This window comes from Stenella coeruleoalba (assembly GCF_951394435.1).
Source record: "Stenella coeruleoalba genome assembly, chromosome: 9".
In the NCBI taxonomy this organism is placed as follows: Eukaryota; Metazoa; Chordata; class Mammalia; order Artiodactyla; family Delphinidae; genus Stenella; species Stenella coeruleoalba.
Window position 1 is genome coordinate 97,535,590 of NC_137155.1, and position 22,224 is coordinate 97,557,813.

Here is a 22,224-nt window from a genome sequence, read left to right on the forward strand (position 1 = left end):
AAGAACATGGGATATGTTAAGATCAGCAGAAAGCAGATGCTAATTTTGCTCCAAAGATGAGCAGAACTCTCCGGCAGGATGCATTGTACGAGCAGTAACATACAAGTATTTGTAAGAGAAATACTTAGGCAGCCTTGTAAGCTGATGTATTTGAAATGCAGCGTCGGCCAAGCTGCCGATGGGGGCCCAGCCTGCCCAAGCACGTCGCTGCTTTGGCCCCCTGACCTACACGGGCCAGGTCTGACTGCCATGGAGAAGAGACGGGGTCTACGTGGGTCACCTGGATACAGAAATCACAGCTGTATTTCCTGTCAGTCTTTTGTGCCAGCCAGTCATGTGTGGAGCGCTGTCTGCCAGCTTACCTCTCTCACAATCCAGGTGCGGTCCCCCACGGCAGACAAGCGAAGGAAAACGGCCATCGCAATCCTGAGCCTGCCAAGGAAGCAGTGCAGTTAGAAGGAGGACTCCGAGGTCATTCCCTCAGGCAGGCCTGGACCAGCCCAAGCTTGAAGTTAACCCTTTACTCACTGTATTAGTCTGCTCAAGCTGCCCTGACAAAATACCACAGACTGGGTAGTTTAGACAACAAAGATCTATTGCTTACAATTCCAGTGGCTGGAAGACCAAGATCAAGGTGCTGGCAGGGTTGGTTTCTCCCGAGGCCTCTCTCCTCGGCTTACGGACCTGTGCCTTCTCACACGGCTGTTTTTTTGTGTGCTTGTGTCCCTGGCATCTCTTCCTCTCCTTTCAAAGGACACGCTCATATTAGGGACCCACCCCTGTGACCTCATTTAATCTTAAGTACCTCTGTAAAGGTACTATCTCCAAATATAGTCACATTGGGGATTGGCGCTTCAACGCATGAACTTTGGGGTGACACAGTGCATTTCATAACACTCATGATACCTCTGGTATCAGATTCGTGTATACTCATCTTAGCCGTATTTAATTTCCAACTCTGTGCTTCTGTAGAATTTTGTTATACTGAATAATGGTAATAATAATAAACGGGTCCCATTAACTGAGCATTAGTACAGAGGGGGGTATTGTCACTTGTTATGAATATGGCCCTGCAAGGTGCATATTTTTATGCCAGTTTCATACATGAGACTGAGGCCCAAAGAGGAGCTGGGAAGATCAAGCAGTGAGCAGCAGAGCCAACACCCAAAAGTCGAGTTTTGTGACCACAGCTCATGCTCTCCACACCTCTGTTTCCCGCCTCTCCTACGTCAGATTCTACCTTGAACCACAGTGTGGCTATTTGTGATTACATTTGTATTAACCTGAGAGCGAGAAGTATGTCTCCTCCACCTTCTTAGGAACGCCTTTCCCAGTGCCTTACACACGTGACCTGGTGCCTTTGCTTCTCTTAGCATCTCAGAGCAACTCCCCGTCTCACCCCCTGCCCTCACCTGCAGGGCAGTGCCTCCCTTACCTCTGTGTCTTCCCAGGGCTGTGCACCCGGATACTCTTTCTGTCAGTTTCTCAGTGGGGTCTGTCTTAAGGGCTCTATATAAAATGGGAATCTCCCCCACCCCACTCCCACTTAACCCAGACTGACTTCTAACAGGCGATATACTTAACTTACTTATTGAGTTTATTGTTAAATTTCCCTCTCCCTCGGCAAGAAGATAAGCTCTGCAAGCGCAAAGACTTTTGTGTGTTTTGCTTCCTAGTGCCTTCTAAACATCTAGACAAGGCTAGCTTATAGTTGCTGTGAAATAAATACTTATTGAATGGATAAATTAGATTCCTCGTGTGGGAGCTTTGGTGCGATTCCTCTCTATGGCGAATGAATGGCTGGTCTCTCTGGGCACAGGTGCCCTGGAGCCCAAATTAGCTCCTTAGAAAACAGTTAAGCTCCTAGTTTGAGGACAGTGCTTTTTAGAATTCCTCCTGATCGTTATTTCCGCCCTGTTTGTTTAATTTAATACCTGATTATTTTGCCCCAATCTTCTGTGCTTTTGATGGTTGTATTATTCATTATGGATAGTTACAACATTTTCATAATTAATCTCTAATTGCAATACTTGAATAGCATTTCACGTGAAAAGTGATTTACAAATTAAACCCACGTCTCACCTTGGGTAATTATCACAGGTCTAACTAATGTGTGTGAGGCTCTTGCATGGCAGGGGGCTCTCTCCAGTGACAATGTGTTGATTTTCTAATTAACAAAGGTTAAGTAGCCTTTTTGCTCACAGACCTACAATTTAAACTTATGACATTTGTCACCAGGAAAGATTTCTATAGAGCACATAACTTGAACTCAAATAATTATCACTGGTTCCAGTACATTAACATCCTTTGCATAATATATAATGGCCATTTTCAGGACCAAAGATTTTTCTTCATATTGACTAGATCAGTAAAAGTACTTTCCAGCTCACTGACCCATTTAATAAATCAGGGACCATGTTTAAAAAAGAGTGTAAGTTATTTAGTTTTCCTTTATACAGAGACAAATGGCATTCCACTTACCTTCTTTGTAAATTAAGAAGGAGGAGTATAAAAGTTTATTTAATGAAGGCAACAAATATAAATTAGACTGTAGTCATACGTTATGTTCAGTTAAGGGAAGGAGGAGGAAAAAAATGGTCAGGCAGCAGTGCAAAGAGGAAAAAGGAAGCAAGAAGAAATTTAGCAGAAATTGACAGTAATTTGCTGAAATGGAGAGAGGGGGACACATAAGCCCAGAGGGAGAGACTGTACATCATGGACCAGAGTAATTTAGAGCTGGAAGGACCAGAGACTTCTAGTTCAGCCTCCTTTTATGTGTAAGAAAAACTGATGCTGAGAAAGATGCAACGATTTGATGAAAGCCACAGAACTAACAAAAACAGTCAATAGTCCTGATAGGGAAGGATATACAAACACAAAGGCAGGAAGAAAGACTGGCAGGTGTAGAAGCTCAGAAAGAACAAGACCGGAAAGAATCAGAGAGGCAGGGAGACAGAAACACCTGCCCCTAAATCCCCTTCCTGAATGAAGCCTGTGTAGGTACATAATGAAGCTTATATACATACATCTAAATGTTTACCTAAATGAGGTAATTGAAATACGACCTAACCTAGATGTACTCTCTCTGCCAATTGATGCTTTCTAAATCTCCATTTTTTTGGTCATATTAACATTTACTTAAAGAGTCTTTTTAAAAAAATCTCCTCAGACTCTCAACCATTGCTGACACCCTTAAATGTCAATTATTTCCAAATTAAAATACATTCCAGATAGATTAAAGAATGAAATGTTAAACGAGGTAAAATCATAAAAGTTCTAGAAGAAAATATAGTTGAATAATTATATTATTTTGGATTAGAGAAGGTATTTATAAGCCTAATATCAAAGGCAGAAATCATAAAAATAAGGTAGATGCATGTGACTACATAAACATTACATACCAGTTAACAAACACAAACTGGAAGGATCTAGTTGCTGAATTTATAACAAAAAATTAAAGGCCCAAATATTGCTACCAATCAGTAAGAAATATATATTCTATTTCTCCCAAAAAAGCAAAGGTCATGAAGAAACAAAAACTAAGAGTGAGGAAAACATAAAAATTATTCAACCCACAGTATTCGAAGCAACGCAAATTAAAAGAATGAACTCTTTTTTTTTTCCCCCTCTAGCCTATAAATTCAAAAGTGTCTTGCCTAGTATTAGAATTGGTGTGGAGAAGGCAGGAATCTTGTACCCTATTGCTGAGATACAAATTGATAAAGTCTTCTGAGAGGAAATTATATTGCAAAGGACTTTAAAATGTTTATGCCCTTGTACCTAGCAATTACACTTCTAAGAATTAATTCTAAGGAAAAACTGGACAAGTATGTCAAGGTTTTTACAAGGATATTTATTATAGTATCATATAAAATGGGAATTGGAATAAGTTTCAAAGTCCAGTGGTATCGGATAGGGAGGGTGGGAGGGAGACGCAAGAGGGAAGGGCTATGGGGATATATGTATACATATAGCTGATTCACTTTGTTATACAGCAGAAACTAACACAACATTGTAAAGCAATTATACTGCAATAAAGATGTTAAATAAAAAATTTTTTAATTTACTTAGTAAAAAAGTAAAATTAAATTAAAAAACTTTAAAAAGTCCAATGGTAGTGGAATGACAAAGTAAGTTACAGTGCATCACAGGGTGGGCTGCTATGCAGATGTTAAGCAAGATGTTCTAGTTGAATATTTATTGCTGGGAAAAATGTTTTATGATATATTAAGTGAAAAAAGCAAATTTCAAAACAATGCATATACCCCGCTTTTTTTTTACTTTTTATACATATGTATGTTCATAGATAAAAGTAGAAGAGGCTATTTGCTAAAAGTGAAAGTCGTTCTATCTGAGTAGCATTACAGATTCTCTTTTTCATTTTGCTTATCAGTGTGTTTATGGTTTCCACAATGAAAAACTATTACATTTGCAACCAGGGGAAAGGAGAGGCACACATCTAAAAACAACGATTTAAAAACGTCAGCATATTTTGATAGGATATAATTGTCTTAATTGACTAGTGATGAAAATTTAAATGGCTAGGCATTTATTGAACGAAAAGGCCCTTTGGAAAGCCTTATTGCAGGAATAAAAGCCATAGCTGCTAAAACGATAGACGCCGAATTGAAATTTCGACACACAAAGAGTGACTACTGGATTGAAATTCTTCCAGATCACAGCAAAGGGCCAAATTCCCCTTGGCCCAGAGGTGCAGCGGTGCTGGTGAGCAGATTGCAAAATGGGAAATCCTTCAAAGTGGTTGTTTCTCATCATTTCTTTTGCAGTCTACTCTCCCATACCATTAATCAAAAGGGGCATTGGGATCCCTTCAGTTAATCCTCTTCTATTTAAACATTTTATTAAAAAATAACAATCCCTGGAGGATCATCACTCAAATCTATGCACTGCCCAGTGAGAGAACCACAAGGCTTGGGTTCATAAAGATAATAGTGCAAGTCATTTGCTGTTTCACGGCTGAGGATTCACAGGCATAAGCAAAGGCTAATCCGTCTCTGCAGCTAAAGCCTTTGATCCACCAGCCCTGTCTGATGAGTCGCTAGATGGCACACTTCTTCTCAAGACACTGGAGAAAGTGATCAGAATCAACCTCCAGTGTGCAGCCTCGCCCAGAGTCTGCCAGTCCTATTGACCATGCCATTTTTAAAGACATTCAGATCTTCACGTCAGAAACATGCACGTCTGTGGCGCCCCAGACCCTGAAGTTCTTCTGCATTAGACGATCAACACAGAACAGAGTTTAAGACCACAGGCTCGAGAATAAGACAGATCTGACACCGCTTTGGCACTTCGGAGCTGTGAGGCCTTGAGTACACGACTTAATTTCTCTAAGCCTCAGTTTCCTTATCTGTACAATGGGGTTAAGGTAACAATGCCTACCTCGCCAGGTTGTTGTGAGAATCAGGTGAATATCATATGTAAGATGCTTAGTAGAGTACCTACTACATACCCCTCAATAAACAGTAACTTTCACTTTATTAACCATATCTTTTTTCTAAATCCCCATCAGATTTCTTTGAATAATTTTAACTACTATCATTTTATTTAATTTCTAGAAAAGCTGTTAGTCTAAAATACAGGCATATTTATAAACTTGAGTTCCTCCTTTCATACCAGCTGCTTAAAAAAAATCATAGCTAAGGTTATTATAGATACAATCCACCTGTGATATAATTCTCCAATGAACCGTTCTGTGAAATTTATTAGGAATATTTTAATATTCTCATGCTCATGAACCTCTAACTCCATAACGTACTGAGAAAATTACAGTGAATTTGTTCTGTGTGTTATGTGTCTTGCAATGGCATTTAGACAAAAGCAATAAAATCTGAACTGACCTGGTAATAAATGTGGTGTAGCTGACTTACGTGTAAAATTCTCAATTCCAATTTCCAACCACCCCAGACAAGAAGCCCTGGGAACCCTTAACATGAATTTCAAAGCAAAGCATTTCTTGAGACAAGAACCGGGACTTACAATTACATTCCAAATGGATCTACTTCGTCTGGCTAATTGACTTGTTAACTATGCTAATATATTCATGTCCCTCTGCCTTTTTATATCTCTTCCAATAGATAATGCTATGGAACTGAATGCCATGAGATTAAAGACCAAAGAACTTAGAGAGTTCTGTACACTTCTTTTCTATAGGAAACCAGATTAAACTTCCAAAGCAGCTTACGTAATCTGTGTGTCTCCAAACATTTTAGTACTGTAGCAAATGTATTGCTTCGCAGAAGACAGTCTCTTTTAATCAGCATTGTAGCCTAAGGGGAGAAAGCTGCAAGCTCTTCTATTAGGCAGGACCAACTTGACAGTGAGCATGTCCCCTGCACTTGGCAGTCTCATCTCCCACCACAGTGGTCCGAGGAATGATGAATGAAACAGAAGCCACAGCAGAGGTTATTCTATCTGAGCTCCATGCCTTCTGTCTTCCCAGGTGGTGCCGGGGGCCAGCAGGGCTTTCTGGGCTGCATCCGCTCCCTGAGGATGAATGGAGTGACACTGGACCTGGAAGAAAGAGCAAAGGTCACATCCGGGTTCAAATCCGGGTGCTCGGGCCACTGCACCAGCTACGGGGCAAACTGTGAGAATGGAGGCAAATGCATAGAGAAATACCACGGGTATTCCTGCGATTGCTCCAACACAGCCTATGATGGAACATTTTGCAACAAAGGTAAGTCAAGCCAGTTTCCAAAGCCATTTTTAGACATCTTTGAAGTCCAAATCATCTATTGAATGGTTTTTCAGCTGTACCCAGGCATACTTCATTCTGAGGGTAAGGTATTGGAATTCTTCTCCCACCTGAGGTAGGAAGTCTCCTAAACCACTCCCTAATCTTTGTTGTTCATTAAGATGAGAGAATCTTTGAGTGTGGTGCAGAGTTTCCCCCAAATTCCAGCAAACTTTTCACTGCCTGGAACATTACAAGTCAACCGTATCATGCCTTAATGGTGAGTGACAAAGTAAGCGGCCACTGAAAGAGGACTCGGGCCTGACCCTCCCACTCAGGGGAGTCAGAGGGTCAGCACATTATCTTGGACCTGTAGATCACTGCAGTGAATCTACCTGTGCCGCCCAGTGGGCTTAATGCCCACCCCCTCCCCCGGCTGCTAAGAGATTGGATTCAAGCTGGACTCACAGGAAAGCCCTCTGGCCAGTTATTGTCATTATCTTTAGTATCGCTCTTCTATAGGACGCCTCTGTGGGAGGTTCTCAGCCTCCACTAAACCGCAGGAATACTGAGATACCACATTGAATAGGTCTGTTATTACTGCATTATTTCAGTCTCGAATGATTAATCCCTAATAAATTCTGCAGAGCCAGTCAGCTGACTCCAAGCGCCTGGTGCCTATGCTTGTTGTCATTCGGGGTAGACCCTGTGATCTTGCATGACCGGAAGAAATTCATTCGACTGGCCTGTGGCTTCCTGTCCCACCTGTAAACGGGAGAGATGGGGAGAGGCAGGGCCGGCAGTCTTCTTAAGCTACAATTGAAATGCGCGTAAATCACTCTTCTCTTTCTAATGAATGTATAACATTTGGGTAAAGTTCTCTGTAAATGGCTGGTGCATCTCTCTATAAGAAGCTTTACATAAGTAGCCTATTCATACTCTCATGAATACTTGGAGGGTTGTTTAGGCTGGCATTATTCACACAAGGTGCCACACAGAAGGAGGAATTGTTCCATAACATTCTCTGTGCATCCAGGCTGCTGTCTGGCGGTGCTGTAACATGAGCATAGAAATTAGGTCAGGCAGGACTTGAAGAATGAGCGTGAGACAACAACAAAGGTGGAAAGGAGCACCTTTGCTGAATAACCCGCAGCACGTTGCCGCCGCTGTTGCAGTGCGTTCTTCCGCTTGGGACAGCGCGGCTCCATGATTTTCCCGTGGCGCACAGTGCAATGGGTTTGCAGAACACATTAATTTTGCACTTGTAGAAATGACAGTCTTGCAATTACCATTCATTGTGCTTGATGCTAATTTAGTGCCGTCATTCCCTTGCCAAAGTGGTGTCTGAATGCAATCAAGTAAGCACTAATGCCTGAGAGATTCCACTGCATAAGTGCCAATTTAAAGAAAATCATGAGCCCCTTATTTTTGGAGAGTTGGGTTAAGCACCGTGGCTCATACACAACCTCTGGGGCAGTATTCACGAATTGAAAGGCAAGGGTATGTACCCTTCAGCTTTGCCAATGTTCAAGATAAAGTCCAAGGAAGCTCGTGAGTTTCCACTGACATTATTTCAAACTGTTTACACAGAAGATCCCTAAATATTCTCTGAATATCTGTTTAGCAGGATGAGTTTACATTTGATTCAATTAGTGGCTTTACCCCAAAAAATTAAAATTAAAAACTGCATGTCATAGTTGGAAAGTATTTGTGGGCATCCTTCTAAGTCAAGACAAGTATCCTCTTGACTTGGGGAGGATGACGGTGGTGCTGGTTGAGAGGAATCTAGGAAAGCTTCATCTGCACTAAGGCAAGCTCGTTCCTGGACGGGGTCTTCCCTCTGAGGCCTGCAGCCGGGTGCTCCCTCCGGTCGGGGTCTCACCTCCCAGAACAGCAGCTCCTATGACCACACCTCCAGGGAGGCTACAGCCAAAGAACTCAGCCTCTAGAAAGCGCGGCCACAGCCACCTGCCAAAGCGTGAGCTCCCGAAAGTCCTTTGCGGGCCTTCTTTGGCTAGAATAGCTCTGTGCTTGTGAATATGGAAAACTGTTCACAATATTTTGCTGACTCAGTGAAACAGGTCCCAACATACATACCACACACAGCCTGATTATATGTCTGTACAAAATCAGACACACACACACGAGGAAAGCAAACTGTAAGAAAACACATCAGGGGCTTCCCTGGTGGCACAGTGGTTAAGAATCCGCCTGCCAATGCAGGAGACACGGGTTCAAGCCCTGGTCCAGGAACTTCCCACATGCTGGGGAGCAACTAAGCCTGTGCGCCACAACTACTGAGCCCGTGTGCCACAACTACTGAAGCCCGCACACCTAGAGCCTGTGCTGTGCAACAAGAGAAGCCACCGCAATGAGAAGCCCGCACACCGCAACAAAGGGTAGCCCCCGCTCGCTGCAACTAGAGTTAGCCTGTGCGCAGCAATGAAGACCCAACGCAGCCAAAACTAAATAAATTTATTTAAAAAAAAGGAAACACCTCAAAATATTAACTGTCATTATTCTGGGTGGGGGATGAAAACACCAGCATTTATTTTCTTATCTTTTTGCTGTGTTTTCTAATCTTTACACAATGATGAATCACCTCTTTTTTTCCTCATTTTTGCCTCTTTTAGAGAAGAACTAAGTACTAAGTGACCGAGTTCTTACCCCATGCATTCAAGACTCACCTGACTGTCTCTGGTTAGAAAATATATAGTTATTAACCAGAAATCATTCTACCGTGTAATCACACTATCTGGAATGGAGTAGCATCTCAGGTGAAGACTGCATATCATTAAATTACCTTTGAAAAATCTGTCTCTTAGTACATTTAACAAAGCCCAGTTTTTCACAAGCCTTCAAAGCGATCAACCTTCAGATGGGCCCTGGAGGAAGGTTTGCCTTGTTGGGGCCAAGTTGTGTGAAAATAAAAACACTTACGTCACGCTCAGCCAAGTGAGGCGCTCACGCCAGGACCGGCATGGGACCGACATAGACCACTTTCGCTTGCTTTTGATTCAGAGAGAAGGATATAGGGTTGCATCTGTAAATCGAATTGCCCCATGCTGCCGCTTCATGAAGCTCAGGAGGACAAGGGAGGGTTCCAGCGGTGCCTCCTGGTGATGCTCTTTTGCTCTGTAGTGACGCATTGATGGTCACTGTCACCCACCAGCCAAGCAGAGACAGGAGGCACTCCTTTCTGCCCTTCTCTGATCTTGTACCAAAAAACTCCCAGAAGGTTCCTTAAAAAACTACAAATAGAACTACCATAGGACCCAGCAATCCCACTACTGGGCATATACCCTGAGAAAACCATAATTCAAAAAGAGTCATGTACCAAAATGTTCATTGCAGCTCTATTTACAATAGCCCGGAGATGGAAGCAACCTAAGTGTCCATCATCGGATGAACGGATAAAGAAGATGTGGCACATATATACAATGGAATATTACTTAGCCATAAAAAGAAACTAAATTGAGCTATCTGTAATGAGGTGGATGGACCTAGAGTCTGTCATACAGAGTGAAGTAAGTCAGAAAGAGAAAGACAAATACCGTATGCTAACACATATATATGGAATTTAAGGGGAAAATATGTCATGAGGAACCTAGGGGTAAGACAGAAATAAAGACACAGACCTACTAGAGAACGGACTTGAGGATATGGGGAGGGGGAAGGGTGAGCTGTGACAAAGCAAGAGAGAGGCATGGACATATATACACTACCAAACGTAAGGTAGATAGCTAGCGGGAAGCAGCCGCGTAGCACAGGGAGATCAGCTCGGTGCTTTGTGACCGCCTGGAGGGGTGGGATAGGGAGGGTGGGAGGGAGGGAGACGCAAGAGGGAAGAGATATGGGGACATATGTATATGTATAACTGATTCACTTTGTTATAAAGCAGAAACTAACACACCATTGTAAAGCAATTATACCCCAATAAAGATGTTAAAACAAACAAACAAACAAACAACTCCCAGAGCCCTTTTTCAGATGTACCTCTAAAGATGTGATCATCGCTGTTAGCTCTCCCAGGGAAGAGCTATTAAATAGGAATGCTAACTGGGGAAAAATTCAGGTTTTGGAGAGAGCATGAGGGCCTCCTGGAAACTGTAATTTGGACCACGTAGCCAGTCACCTCATCTCTACAGATAGCCATGCAGTATCCCCTCTTCTCAGAATGTCCACCCACCAGGAGCCACTTAAACTCCGTGGACACAGCTCCATCCCGTGGCACCGTTCCTTCACAGCCCATTGGCTGAGGCTGTGCACTCCTCTGGGAGCAGAGCAAACCCCAGCCTACATGGAAGGCTCAGCTGTGGGTCTGTCATCCCCAGGATTAGCGGGGACCCCCACTGAGGACCAAATGGATAGTTGCCTGGACATGCCAAAGGTTGTCTTCTCTAATAGACTTACTCCTTCTCAGATAGTCAAGCCTCAAAATACATTTATGACTATCAACCTCGTTTTATTTCTAACCAGAAATTAGCAACATGATTAGAAGCAAACTTTATCTTCTATTTTCAAGCAAGAGGGAAAATAACAGGCCTATAGCAACAACAGCAATTTCTATGTTAAATGTTGGTAGCTGAATACAATCACAGATTGAATAAGCGTCCCTCTCCCCCGAGTGCATGTCCACCCAGAACCTCAGAACGGAACCTTGTTTGGAAATAGGCTCTTTATAGATGTAATTAAGGTGAGGTCGTACTGGATTAGGGCGGGCCCTAAATCCAATGGGAGTGTCCTTACAAGAGGAGGAGAGGACACAGAAAGACACGCAGCTGCACAGAGAAGACCCTGTGGAGATGGAGCCAGAGACTGGAGAGACGCTGCCGCAAACCAGGGAACACCGGGGTCATCAGAAGCTGCAAGAGGCAAGGGAAGAAGATCCTCCCCTGGAGCCTTCAGAAGGGGTGTGGCCCAGATAACACCTTGATTTCTTTTACTTACATCCTCCGTAACTGTGAGAGTATAAATTTCTGTTGTTTTAGGCCACCCAGGTTGTGGTTCTTTATTACGGCACCCCTAGGAGATCAATACAAGTGCATATAAAAATCTGTGATGCTTAATTCCTGCATTTAACAATGGTAACAGCTGTCATTTGTTGAGAACTTGCTATGTTCCAGGCAGTGTGCCAAGGTCTTTAATTACGTTAACATTACCTGATACTCATGACAACCCTGTGTAGGTGCTATTATTGTTTTCCCCATCTGACAGAGAAGGAAATTTAGACACAAGTGGCTATTAGTCGCTTGCCTGAGGTTCACATACCAGTAAGTAGCAGGACTGGGGTTTATACGCAGGCAGTGACTCAAAGCTCCTGTTCTTCACCACCATTGTGTGTTACTGCTTCTCACCAAGGCCTGGTCCTTCATGTAGGTTCACATAAAACGAAAAACAGAACCCCCAGTCTTAAAGCTTTTTAGTTATTGTGATTCAGTAAAAAAAAAATCAGCACATTCTTGGATGCAGAATTTATCATAAGAAAAAATAGAATACAAGATCTGAACAGAGCCTCTGTCTCTCCCTCTCTGTCTCTCTCTCTGTCTCTCTCCCTCTCTCCCCACATTTAGGTGTAAACTGTAATCATTTATTGATTTATCTCTTTAACAAACACTCAGTGAACACCTAATATGCCTGGGAGCCTTGAAAGTAGAGTTTAGTCTGACTATGCTGAAATTTTCAAAACATTTCAATGGTTTATATCTACAAGACTAGGACAATCTAGTACACTCGGAAGCAGGAGATGTGAATGAGCTGTCACGTAGGCTGCCAGGAACAGTTCTTCATTAGGATTCCTTCACTGAGCCAAGTTTAGCAAGAACTTATCATCAAGAGGCACAAAAATATCTCCTAATTCACTTCTCTGCTCTTTTTTTTTATAAAAATTTTCATGTTCGTCTGCCAAACCCAGACTGCAGCTGAAAAGCCCATATCCATAAATACTCAGAAACCGTTTCCTGAGTTTAAGGAGTTGTCTTTTCTTCTCAAACACTATTTGTTTGTCATTCAGATAAAGTCCAAAATTAGAAGGACCAAGGTTACAGGACTGCAGTGACTACGAGTGATGGAGGATGGTGAATAGGTGCAGTGTTACCGTCACTTACAGTCACACAAGTGCACACCACCCTCACTGTGGTCCAGCTAAGTCTCCTCCTCTTCCTGCAAGGGACATGACATTGACTAACATTTTGTGACCTAAATTATTTATACAGAAGAAACTCTTTATTGCTAACTCAAGTCCCTACATAGAAAATTGGTGATGTAATTAGACATGGGTTTGAATCCAGCTTCCTCACTTGCAGGTCGTGTAACCTTGAGCAAATGGTTTAACTCCACTTGGCCTGGTCTTCAGAAACACGTAATCCTACTTCTTAATTTCACTGGGAGGACCACACGGAATCGTATGAGCGCATTTCCAAATGGAGAACCTGGCACCCGTCACTCAGGCAGCAGGTGTCACTTTTCAGTCTCAGCACTCTTTCTCTTTTTGTTTGTTTGTGTTTTTGTTTTTACTTTAAATCATGTCATGCTTTAACCCTTCCATAAAAGCTTTAAATGCCAGATGCCTAACCAGCATCGTTTCAGTTACCTCTGAGTTCTAGATTGCTTCTCTGCTACTTCAGGAGCAATGACAGCATCATAAAATGTCCACTCTGCCTATTGTGGTCACAGTCATATTATTCTGAAGCTGAAAAGGTCATCTCCAGAACCTAAACCCTGATGGACTGAGGAATATGCAGATATTCTGAAGATGGAGAGGGAGACAACAGTCTCTGCATCCCAGGGGTCCTGCCCACAAGTGCAATTCCTGATGCAAGGGATCCATCCCTGTTAAGAGACAACTTGGGTCACCTTAGCAACTGCTGCATCCCTTCCTAATACAGAGCCCATCAGGAGACAGGAAAGCACTGAAAGAGTTCAGGATTCTGTTTCGCTGAAAGGAGACCTAGACTCAAGTCCAAGTTCAACCTGTAAGGGAGAGGGGACCTCTGCTCTTGCCTCCTAGAGGGATGTTTCATGGCGAGTTGGGAGAGGTGGGTTTGCCCAATGCACTTTGGATATTTACGAACTCTGCTTCTCCATGGTTCCAGGCACTGCACGGGGAGCAGAGGAAACCCATGGGCTACCCTTGTAGAGTGGGTTTGAAGCCTTTTAGGGAAAATTAATTAATTTAAAATATTATAAAACAAGTGGGGGAGAGAGAGAAGAGAACTCTTGGAGTTCTGCATCTTAGGATCTCATCCTTATATGAAACTAGTTAATGGCAACAGCGGCCATTTTTCCTCAGGTCGACCTACCCCGTCTTGATCGCAGCTTGCAGGAGAGTTTCACACCAGCAGGAAGAGATGTTTTTCACTGGCTTCTTTTTCATTTCCAATTGGAACAGGAGCTTTTATAGATTTGGATGAATGCCTACAGGAAAAAGAATTGAATTCTTTTTCCTCTTCCTCTTACAGTGCTATTCAGGAAGGGAAAATACTCCTCAATTAATACTTTTCTTAAATCTTCAGACCTTAGGATACAACTTAAAAATATCATAGAAACATAAGATAATCTCATTAAAACCTTTAAAAAAACAAAAGAAAAAAGAAAAGAAAATATTTGTGGACAAAGGTCCATAAATTCTCATGGATAAAAGAAATTACTTTTGGCTTGATTCCAAAAGATCAAAGCTGCAGAGATGGCCAACAAGTTGAGGTGACTTTATTACAGAATTTCATGGCAGTAAATAACATTCCCCCTGGCCTGGGGTTTTCTTTTGGGTCCCAGGTATAAAGAAAAACCTGGTTAATTAGCTTCCCTGGAAAAAGGGATTTAAAAATCAGTGGTAGAAGCAAGCCCTTTCTAAAACCTTAACAAAATAAAGGACACAGTTTTGGACTTTGCTTTGGGTTTAGGATAAATAACATTTTTTCAAGTTTGTGCCAATTTCTAATAACCTACCAGGTTTTGGACCTTTTTGGATGCCACCATTTTTATTTTCCTGTGTGTTTTGTTGAATGTTTTTATTCTTCATTCTTCAGCAATAATGAGAACTCTAAATAATATGAAGTTTATAAAAATAATACACGATCATTTCCTACCGATTAGTCATGATTTCAGCTGAAGCTCTATCCATTTCTTTTCTTTCATGAACCTGAAAATAATCAATCTAATCAATTTTCTGGAGGGTTTTGCCTTTTAAAAAATTTTTATTGGAGTAGAGTTGATTTACAACGTTGTGTTAGTTTCAGGTGCACAGCAAAGTGAATCAGTTATGCATATACATATATACACTCTTTTTTAGATTCTTTCCCCATATAGGTCATTACAGAGTATTGAGTAGAGTCCCCTGTGCTATACAGTAGGTCCTTATTAGTTATCTATTTTATATGAGGGTTTTGCTTTTAAATTACTCACGTTTTAGGCTCCCCTTATAAGCATGTCCATTCACCAAGATTCACATTGCCCTAGAGTACTTCATCACTCCTACGGGAGATGAAGACCTGCCTCTGATGCGCAACTTCTCTCCACAACCTTCTCAGATGATCATCATTGCCAGCGGGCAGCTGTGGCCTTAGCAAGTGGGCTCATTCTAGGCATCTCCTGGCTAGAGGAAATTCACTTTCTTAAATGATCAAGCCTGGGGGGTTTTGATCTGCCCATCTTATGTTTGCCCTGGCTCTGAACTCATTCACATATTTTTACCTCCATCAATTGCAATTGACTGTAGTAGTGGTTGATTTAGATAAATGTGTATTTTGCTTTTTTTCTCTAGTGAAGATCAAACCCTAAGGCAGCGGAAATGATTAGGGCCAACTGCTCTCTCTGAGCCATCCCTAAGCTTGGCGTTTTATTTTATTATTTTTTAAGAATTTTTATTTTTATTTTTTTATTTTTGGCTGCGTTGGGTCTTCGTTGCTGCATACAGGCTTTAATTGCAGCGAGCGGGGGCTACTCTTCATTGCGGTGCGCAGGTTTCTCATTGCGCTGGCTTCTCTTGTTGTGGAGCACGGGCTCTAGGCGCGCGGGCTTCAGCAGTTGTGGCACATGGGCTCAGTAGTTGTGGCACGTGGGCTCTAGAGCGCAGGCTCAGTAGTTGTGGCGCATGGGCTTAGTTGCTCTGCGGCATGTGGGATCTTCCCGCACCACGGCTCGAACCTGTGTCGCCTGCGTTGGCAGGTGGATTCTTAACCACTGCGCCACCAGGGAAGTCCCAGCTTGGCATTTTAAATTTATTTTTTATTTATTTATGGCTGTGTTGGGTCTTCGTTTCTGTGCGAGGGCTTTCTCTAGTTGTCTCAAACGGGGGCCACTCTTCATCGCGGTGCGCGGGCCTCTCACTATCGCGGCCTCTCTTGTTGTGGAGCACAGGCTCCAGACGCGCAGGCTCAGTAGTTGTGGCTCACGGGCCCAGTTGCTCCGTGGCATGTGGGATCCTCCCAGACCAGGGCTCGAACCCGTGTCCCCTGCATTGGCAGGCAGGTTCTCAACCACTGCACCACCAGGGAAGCCCCAGCTTGGCATTTTAAATGTGTTATCTCCATGTTCTCGTGAGGTCTGGGCACATGATACAGAGCAGTGTTTAACTCAGCCTGACCACTGTTCTCGAGCTGATCTTCCAAGTGATGAGTTCACTAAATATAAGGTGGCTTCTGAGCTACTCAGTTTCCATAAGGCAAAGACTCTCAGTGAAATTGAATCATTGGCAGTAAAATCTAACATATCTGTGTACCGAGTGAATGAAGTAAGATCAGGTGGCTTGATCACTAATAAAAATTTAATTTCCTTATATGCACTGGACACAAGTATAGTGAAATACAGAACACTTACTGAAAGCCTACTATGTGGGAAGCAGTGGATTGACAGTGAGGAGACCAAGGTAAATGAGACGAGGCTTGGAATGAAGTGGAGGCTGTAGACCCAACTGCAGTACAAAGGAAAGCGAGACAGAGAGTGCTGAGTGATACCTGGATACGGAACCAGCCCACTGTGAGGGTGCCGATGCCAGAGCTGCTCTTAAAGTCCCATCCAAGGGTAGTAGGGTAGATAGTGCTGGGTTGCACTGAATTCTGGGGGGAGGCGTTTCACTGGGGGACCTCTCCCCCAGTGACCTCTCCCTTTTTTTCTTTAAAAAACATTTGTCAGGAATGAATCTCAAGCTTAAAGATTCAAGAAGCCCTATGAACTTCAAGTATAACAAAAATAAAAACCACTTAAAGGTATGTCATTAAAACCAAAAGACAAAATTTTAAAACATCCCAAATTTTTAAAAAGTGTTTATTCTTGAAATAATGTCATTGATATTTACAAGAAATACTTATTTGCTTTTAGTATTACAAAAATAGATGGCTTTGGAAAACTAACAGCAAACAAAACAGTTTAGGATTAGATCAGTTTAGCTCTTTTTCAACTTGTTCCCCACCAATCAATGATATTTTGTGAAGCTTTGCTTCTAATCTGAAAAAAAATAGGGAAATGTTTAAGTGGGCCAAAGGCCTTAACAGGCACCTTACCAAAGTTATACAGATGGCAAATAAGCATGTGAGATATGCTCCACATCATCTATCATCAGGGAAATCCAAATTAAAACAACAGTGAGACACCACCACACACCTATTAGAATGGCCAAAATCTGGAATACTGACAACACCAAATGCTAACAAGGATGTAGAGCAACAAGAACCCTCATTCACTGCTGGAGGGAGTACGAAATGGTGCAGTCACTCCGGAGGAGGTTCGGGCAGTTTCTTACAAGACTAAACATATTCTTACCGTATGTTCCAGCGATCATGCTCCTTGGTATTTACCCAAAGGAGTTGAAAACTTATGTCCACATGAAAACCTGCACACAGATGTGTACTGAAGCATTATTCATAATTGTCAAAACTCGGGAGCAACCAAGATGTCCTTCAGTAGGTGAATGAATAATGAACTGTTGTACATCCATTCAGAATTAAAAAGAAATGAGCTATCAAACCATGAAAAGACATGGAGGAGACATCAATGAATATTACTAAGTGAAAGAAGCCAATATGAAACTGGATGATTCCAAATATATGATATTTTGGAAAAGGCAAAACTGTAGAAACGTTGAAACCATCAGTGGTTTCCAGGGGTTGGGTGGAAGAGAGGAGGAGGAATAAGTAGGCAGAGCACAGGGGATTTTTAGGACAGTGAAACTACTCTGTGTGATAGATACTATTATGATGGGTTCATATTATGCCTTTACCCATTGAATTACAACACCAAGAGTAAACTGTTATGTAAACTGTAGACTTTGGACGATTATGATGTGTCAGCACCTTTGACAAATCAACAGTGTGACTGTAGCAACTATACCAATCTAGTGTGGGATGTCGACAGTGGAGAAGGCTATGCATGTGTGGGGACACAGAGTATATGGAAATCTCTGTATCTTTCTCTCAATTTTGCTGTAAACCTAAAACTGCTCTCTAAATAAGGATAGGGGTGGGACTTCCCTGGTGATGCAGTGGTTGGGAATCCACCTGCAAATGCAGAGGACACGGGTTTGAGCCCTGGTCTGGGAAGATCCCACATGCCACGGAGCAACTATGCCCGTGCGCCACAACTACTGAGCCTGTGCTCTAGAGCCCGCGAGCCACAACTACTGAGCCCTCGTGCCACAACTACTGAAGCCTGTGCACCTAGAGCCCATACTCCGCAACAAGAGAAGCCACCGCAGTGAGAAGCCCGTGCACCGCAACGAAGAGTAGCCCCCCCTCGCCGCAACAAGAGAAAGCCTGCGCGCAGCAACGAAAACCAAACGCAGCCAAAAATAAATAAATAAATTTATTTTAAAAAAAAAAAGAATAGGGGATTTTATTCAATTTTCCAAAATTTTATTATCATCTTCCCAGATTTTTCCCTCGTCCCTACTTCCCAAGAGTTTTATATGTGCTTAATGGTACCCTCTCTTTGTATTTCTACTTTAAAGATACCCCCTTAAAGATATCACTTCAAAGACAGATCAGTTAATTGACATGTAAATAACAGTTTATCCCTGCTTTTTTTGTTAAAAGAGGTCTTCTAAGAACTCTTTATTAACTTTAACATGACCAAATTCAATTTTAATATTCTGTTCTAAAGTTCAGACTTAACCAATGCAAACTTGCTTCCTTTAGACTTCTACAAATTTACCATTTACCACTCCGGGGGCCAATATTACTTCCTGTGTTACTCCCCAAGGAGTTGGGTCAAGTGTAGCTTAAAGAAAGGTCCCCACTTCAAGCCCCTACGTGAAGCATTCTCTCTGCCACCCTTGCAGGCACAAAAATATTCTTTCAAATCTGTTCTTTTCAACCATACCCCTATGACCAGCAATGCAGCCAATATCATTCTAAACTAATTTTGGTTTTTAAAAAAAGGAATCGGTCCTTTTTTGAGTTTTCTCGGTTGAAGAGAGAAAGCTAATATCATTTAGAACAGTGGAGCAAAAAATACCTTGAATTCCAATTTCAACATTATTGAAAACAAAATTGAGCAAGAGACTCTCTTGGCATTCAGTTTCTTTATAAATTGCCTTAATTATATAAAATGTATTATTCACAGGACCGTGAGGATGAAATGAACTGATGTAGGTGAAAGTACTTTGAAAAACGTTAATGTTATGAAAATGCAAATGATTTTGAAGGTTATTAATCACTAAGTCAAAGGTCCTGCATTTGAGGGTCTCTTTAGAGAGAGGACTGAAAAGTATAATATATTGCCTTTCAAAAGCCACCAGGAAACCCTGCACAGAACTTCTCCGTCCACATGGGTAGTGTTGCCCTACCTGCAGAAGAAAGCTGGACATCCCACCTATTTACATTAGTACTTGCCCACGTCTGGACAGCAGTGACATGTATTATCTAGAGCTCAAAGATTAAACATTCAGCAAGACTTTAAACATTAGAGTTTTCCTATTCCATGGCCTGCAGGGCTGCATTCATAGTCAGTCCGACACTTGCATGCCATGACCATGATTAAATCTCTGTCTGTATCATGGAATTGTCATGAATCGTTTGACCTGGAGCACCATTAAAGCAGCAGATACACTTGAGCTTAAGTAAGAATGGATTCAGAAGCAGTCTCTTGGGGTTATTACTGAGGTCTTTAGAAAATAATACTGGTTCCTTGAATATACACTTTCAAAAAATAAAAAGTGACTGCTAGATTCTAGAAGCCTCATTTAAAATTTTCCCCTTGTCCCAAGTGATTCACAGTCTCTCTGCCCCCTTATTAAGGATGACAACTTCAGTTCAGGTTAATGAGTCCAGGTAGTTCTCATGCTTAAGCCAAATGTAATTCAAATATTTGCACAAGACCATTGCTAGTTTCTTCTTAGAATCAGAGATGAATAAGGTTGCCACTGAAATGCTTTCTAAACTTTACTATTAGAATAATCTAATTTAAATCCATTTTAAATGGGTCTACTTTAGTCTGTTGGCATTTTAGAATTCCTTAATAAGTGTCTCCTATAATGGAATCTTACAAATTTGGTTAAAAATATAAATTAAGTCATGTAAATCAAATTAAAACAGTAGACGAAGTTATAAATTTCGAAGACGTTTATAGGCCCCCCCCTCTCCTATTAAATAAGCAAAAATTTACCTTGTGTGACTTCGTAGTCTCCTACTGAATCAGAAGCCACAAGTGGTTATTACAGCACTTCATAACTTCTTTAAAAATATCAAGGGCTAGTGCAAAAAGTTTTACTTCTATTACCGTAATGAATTTATCATGATTTCAGACTTTCAGCTTTTACCCTAACATTTAAATGTTATTGGGTGACTTATTTCAACACTTCTTCAATTTCTCTTATATTGTTAAGAGTTTGTGAAGCTCTTTTTGTCACAAAATCAAAGTATCTCAGGGTTGAAATGTATATTACATTTATTCGTATTCAACTGACATTTTACTGAACTCATCCTTTTATGCCAGGCACTGAACTAAGTATGTTCACATATCTTACTTTATTTAATCACCACAGCAATGTTGAGCTATAGGTATTAGCACTCCTGTTTGAAAATGAAGAAACTGAGGCTTCTAGAGGTTAAGTTTACTATCCAAAGCCCTGTGGCTTCGGCGCTACCCCAGCTCCAGGCCTGGTGTTTTCTCCACCATGTACACCAGCTAAGTGTCCTCTTTGTGATACACCCACTGGATGGGGTGCAGGCTGTGCTTGACAGAGGACGCGGTGCCACAGGAGGTGGCTCACTCCATATCTGGACATTTCTGATAGCTAGAAGGTCTTCTCTTATCCTGCACCACCATCTCTATCACAGACAGAAAACGTCTTCATGAAGAAACAGTGGATGTCAGGCTCTGGCTTCAAATCCTTGTGCCTTTAAGAACTCAGGAACGTACACATACCTTCAAAATTCCCAAGGAGGACAAATAATAACATCTAATCTAAAGCTTGAAATAACCTAAAGCCTTGAGACAATCAGAACTCTAAACAATGTGAAGTTCACAGAAATAACACCCTTTATCTTTCCTGCATGTTAACTTCAGAGTTTCAGCTGAAACTCTGTGCACTTCTTTTCTTTCATGAATCTAAAAGGAACCAGTCTAAAAAACGTCCTGAGGGTTTTGCTTGTAGATTACTAATGTTTTGACTCCCCTGCAAGCAGGTCCACTCACTGATGTCCACATTGCCCTTGAGTACTTCACGTCTGCAGGGCATCCTTCTCTGGTAGTTGTTCTGTGTATAATGGCAAGTTAGTGAGGGCCATGGATAGTAGGTAACACATCCTGCCCAATTCATCCTCTTTTTATCACACCAGCCTGATAGCTATGTGTAGGCCTAAGTCCCAAAAGTTCTGAATATTTTTCCCTTCTTTCTTTGCCTGCCTTCCTGAGGCTCTCTCTGTGGGGCTGATTGAGGAAACATACACACACACACACACACACACACACACACACACTCTCTCTCTCTCTCTCTCTGTCTCTCTGTCTCTCTGTCTCTCTCTCTGTCTCTCTCTCTGTCTCTCTCTCTCTCTCGGATATACACACACAGCCACACACAGCACAGAAAAGCAGAGGCAGAGTTGAACCAGACCTGTGGATTTCTAATTGTGAGCCTCAGAAAACAAGACATTTCTTTGTATTTTTTAGGGTACCATATCCATGATTTTGTGTTAATAATGGAGCAGACTTCTCTCCAAATATATGAGGTGAGGAATGTAACAAGGGACATGGAGAGTCTGACCAAATTCTTCTGACATGAGAGACCAGTCTAGACTGCTTTATAACAAAGAAGGTGATTTGCAGGGTAAAAACAAGCCATGCTCTGTGAGTTTTCCTATTGATGAAATTCATGCTTTGACTTACTGATTGATGGCTGCTGAAGGATTGCAATATCTCTGTTCTAGTCTGAAGACAGCGCTGTAAGTAATGCGCTTCTGATGACTGAAATTCCAAAATCCAAAAAACCATGGAAATTACCAAAGTAAAGCTCTACGTCCATTTTTATAAGGAGCTAGGAGGGCAGACACACTTGGTCAGCTACACTATCCCCTCACACCCTTGCACAGAAGTTACAG

The 22,224-nt window shown here is 41.9% G+C and overlaps 1 protein-coding gene across 13 annotated transcripts in view; it reads left to right on the forward strand.

Moving 5' to 3' along the window:
• Positions 1-22,224, forward strand: part of CNTNAP2 (contactin associated protein 2) — a 977,311-nt gene that overhangs the window by 756,737 nt on the left and 198,350 nt on the right. For all 13 annotated transcript variants that reach the window (XR_013829659.1, XR_013829660.1, XR_013829661.1 and 10 more), the window contains one exon: positions 6,461-6,697. Coding sequence is in view for 6 of the 13 variants with exons in the window: in XM_079931145.1 (XP_079787271.1) it covers positions 6,461-6,697 (237 nt within the window). In the remaining 7 variants the exon portion in view is untranslated. The remainder of the gene's footprint in view (positions 1-6,460; positions 6,698-22,224) is intronic.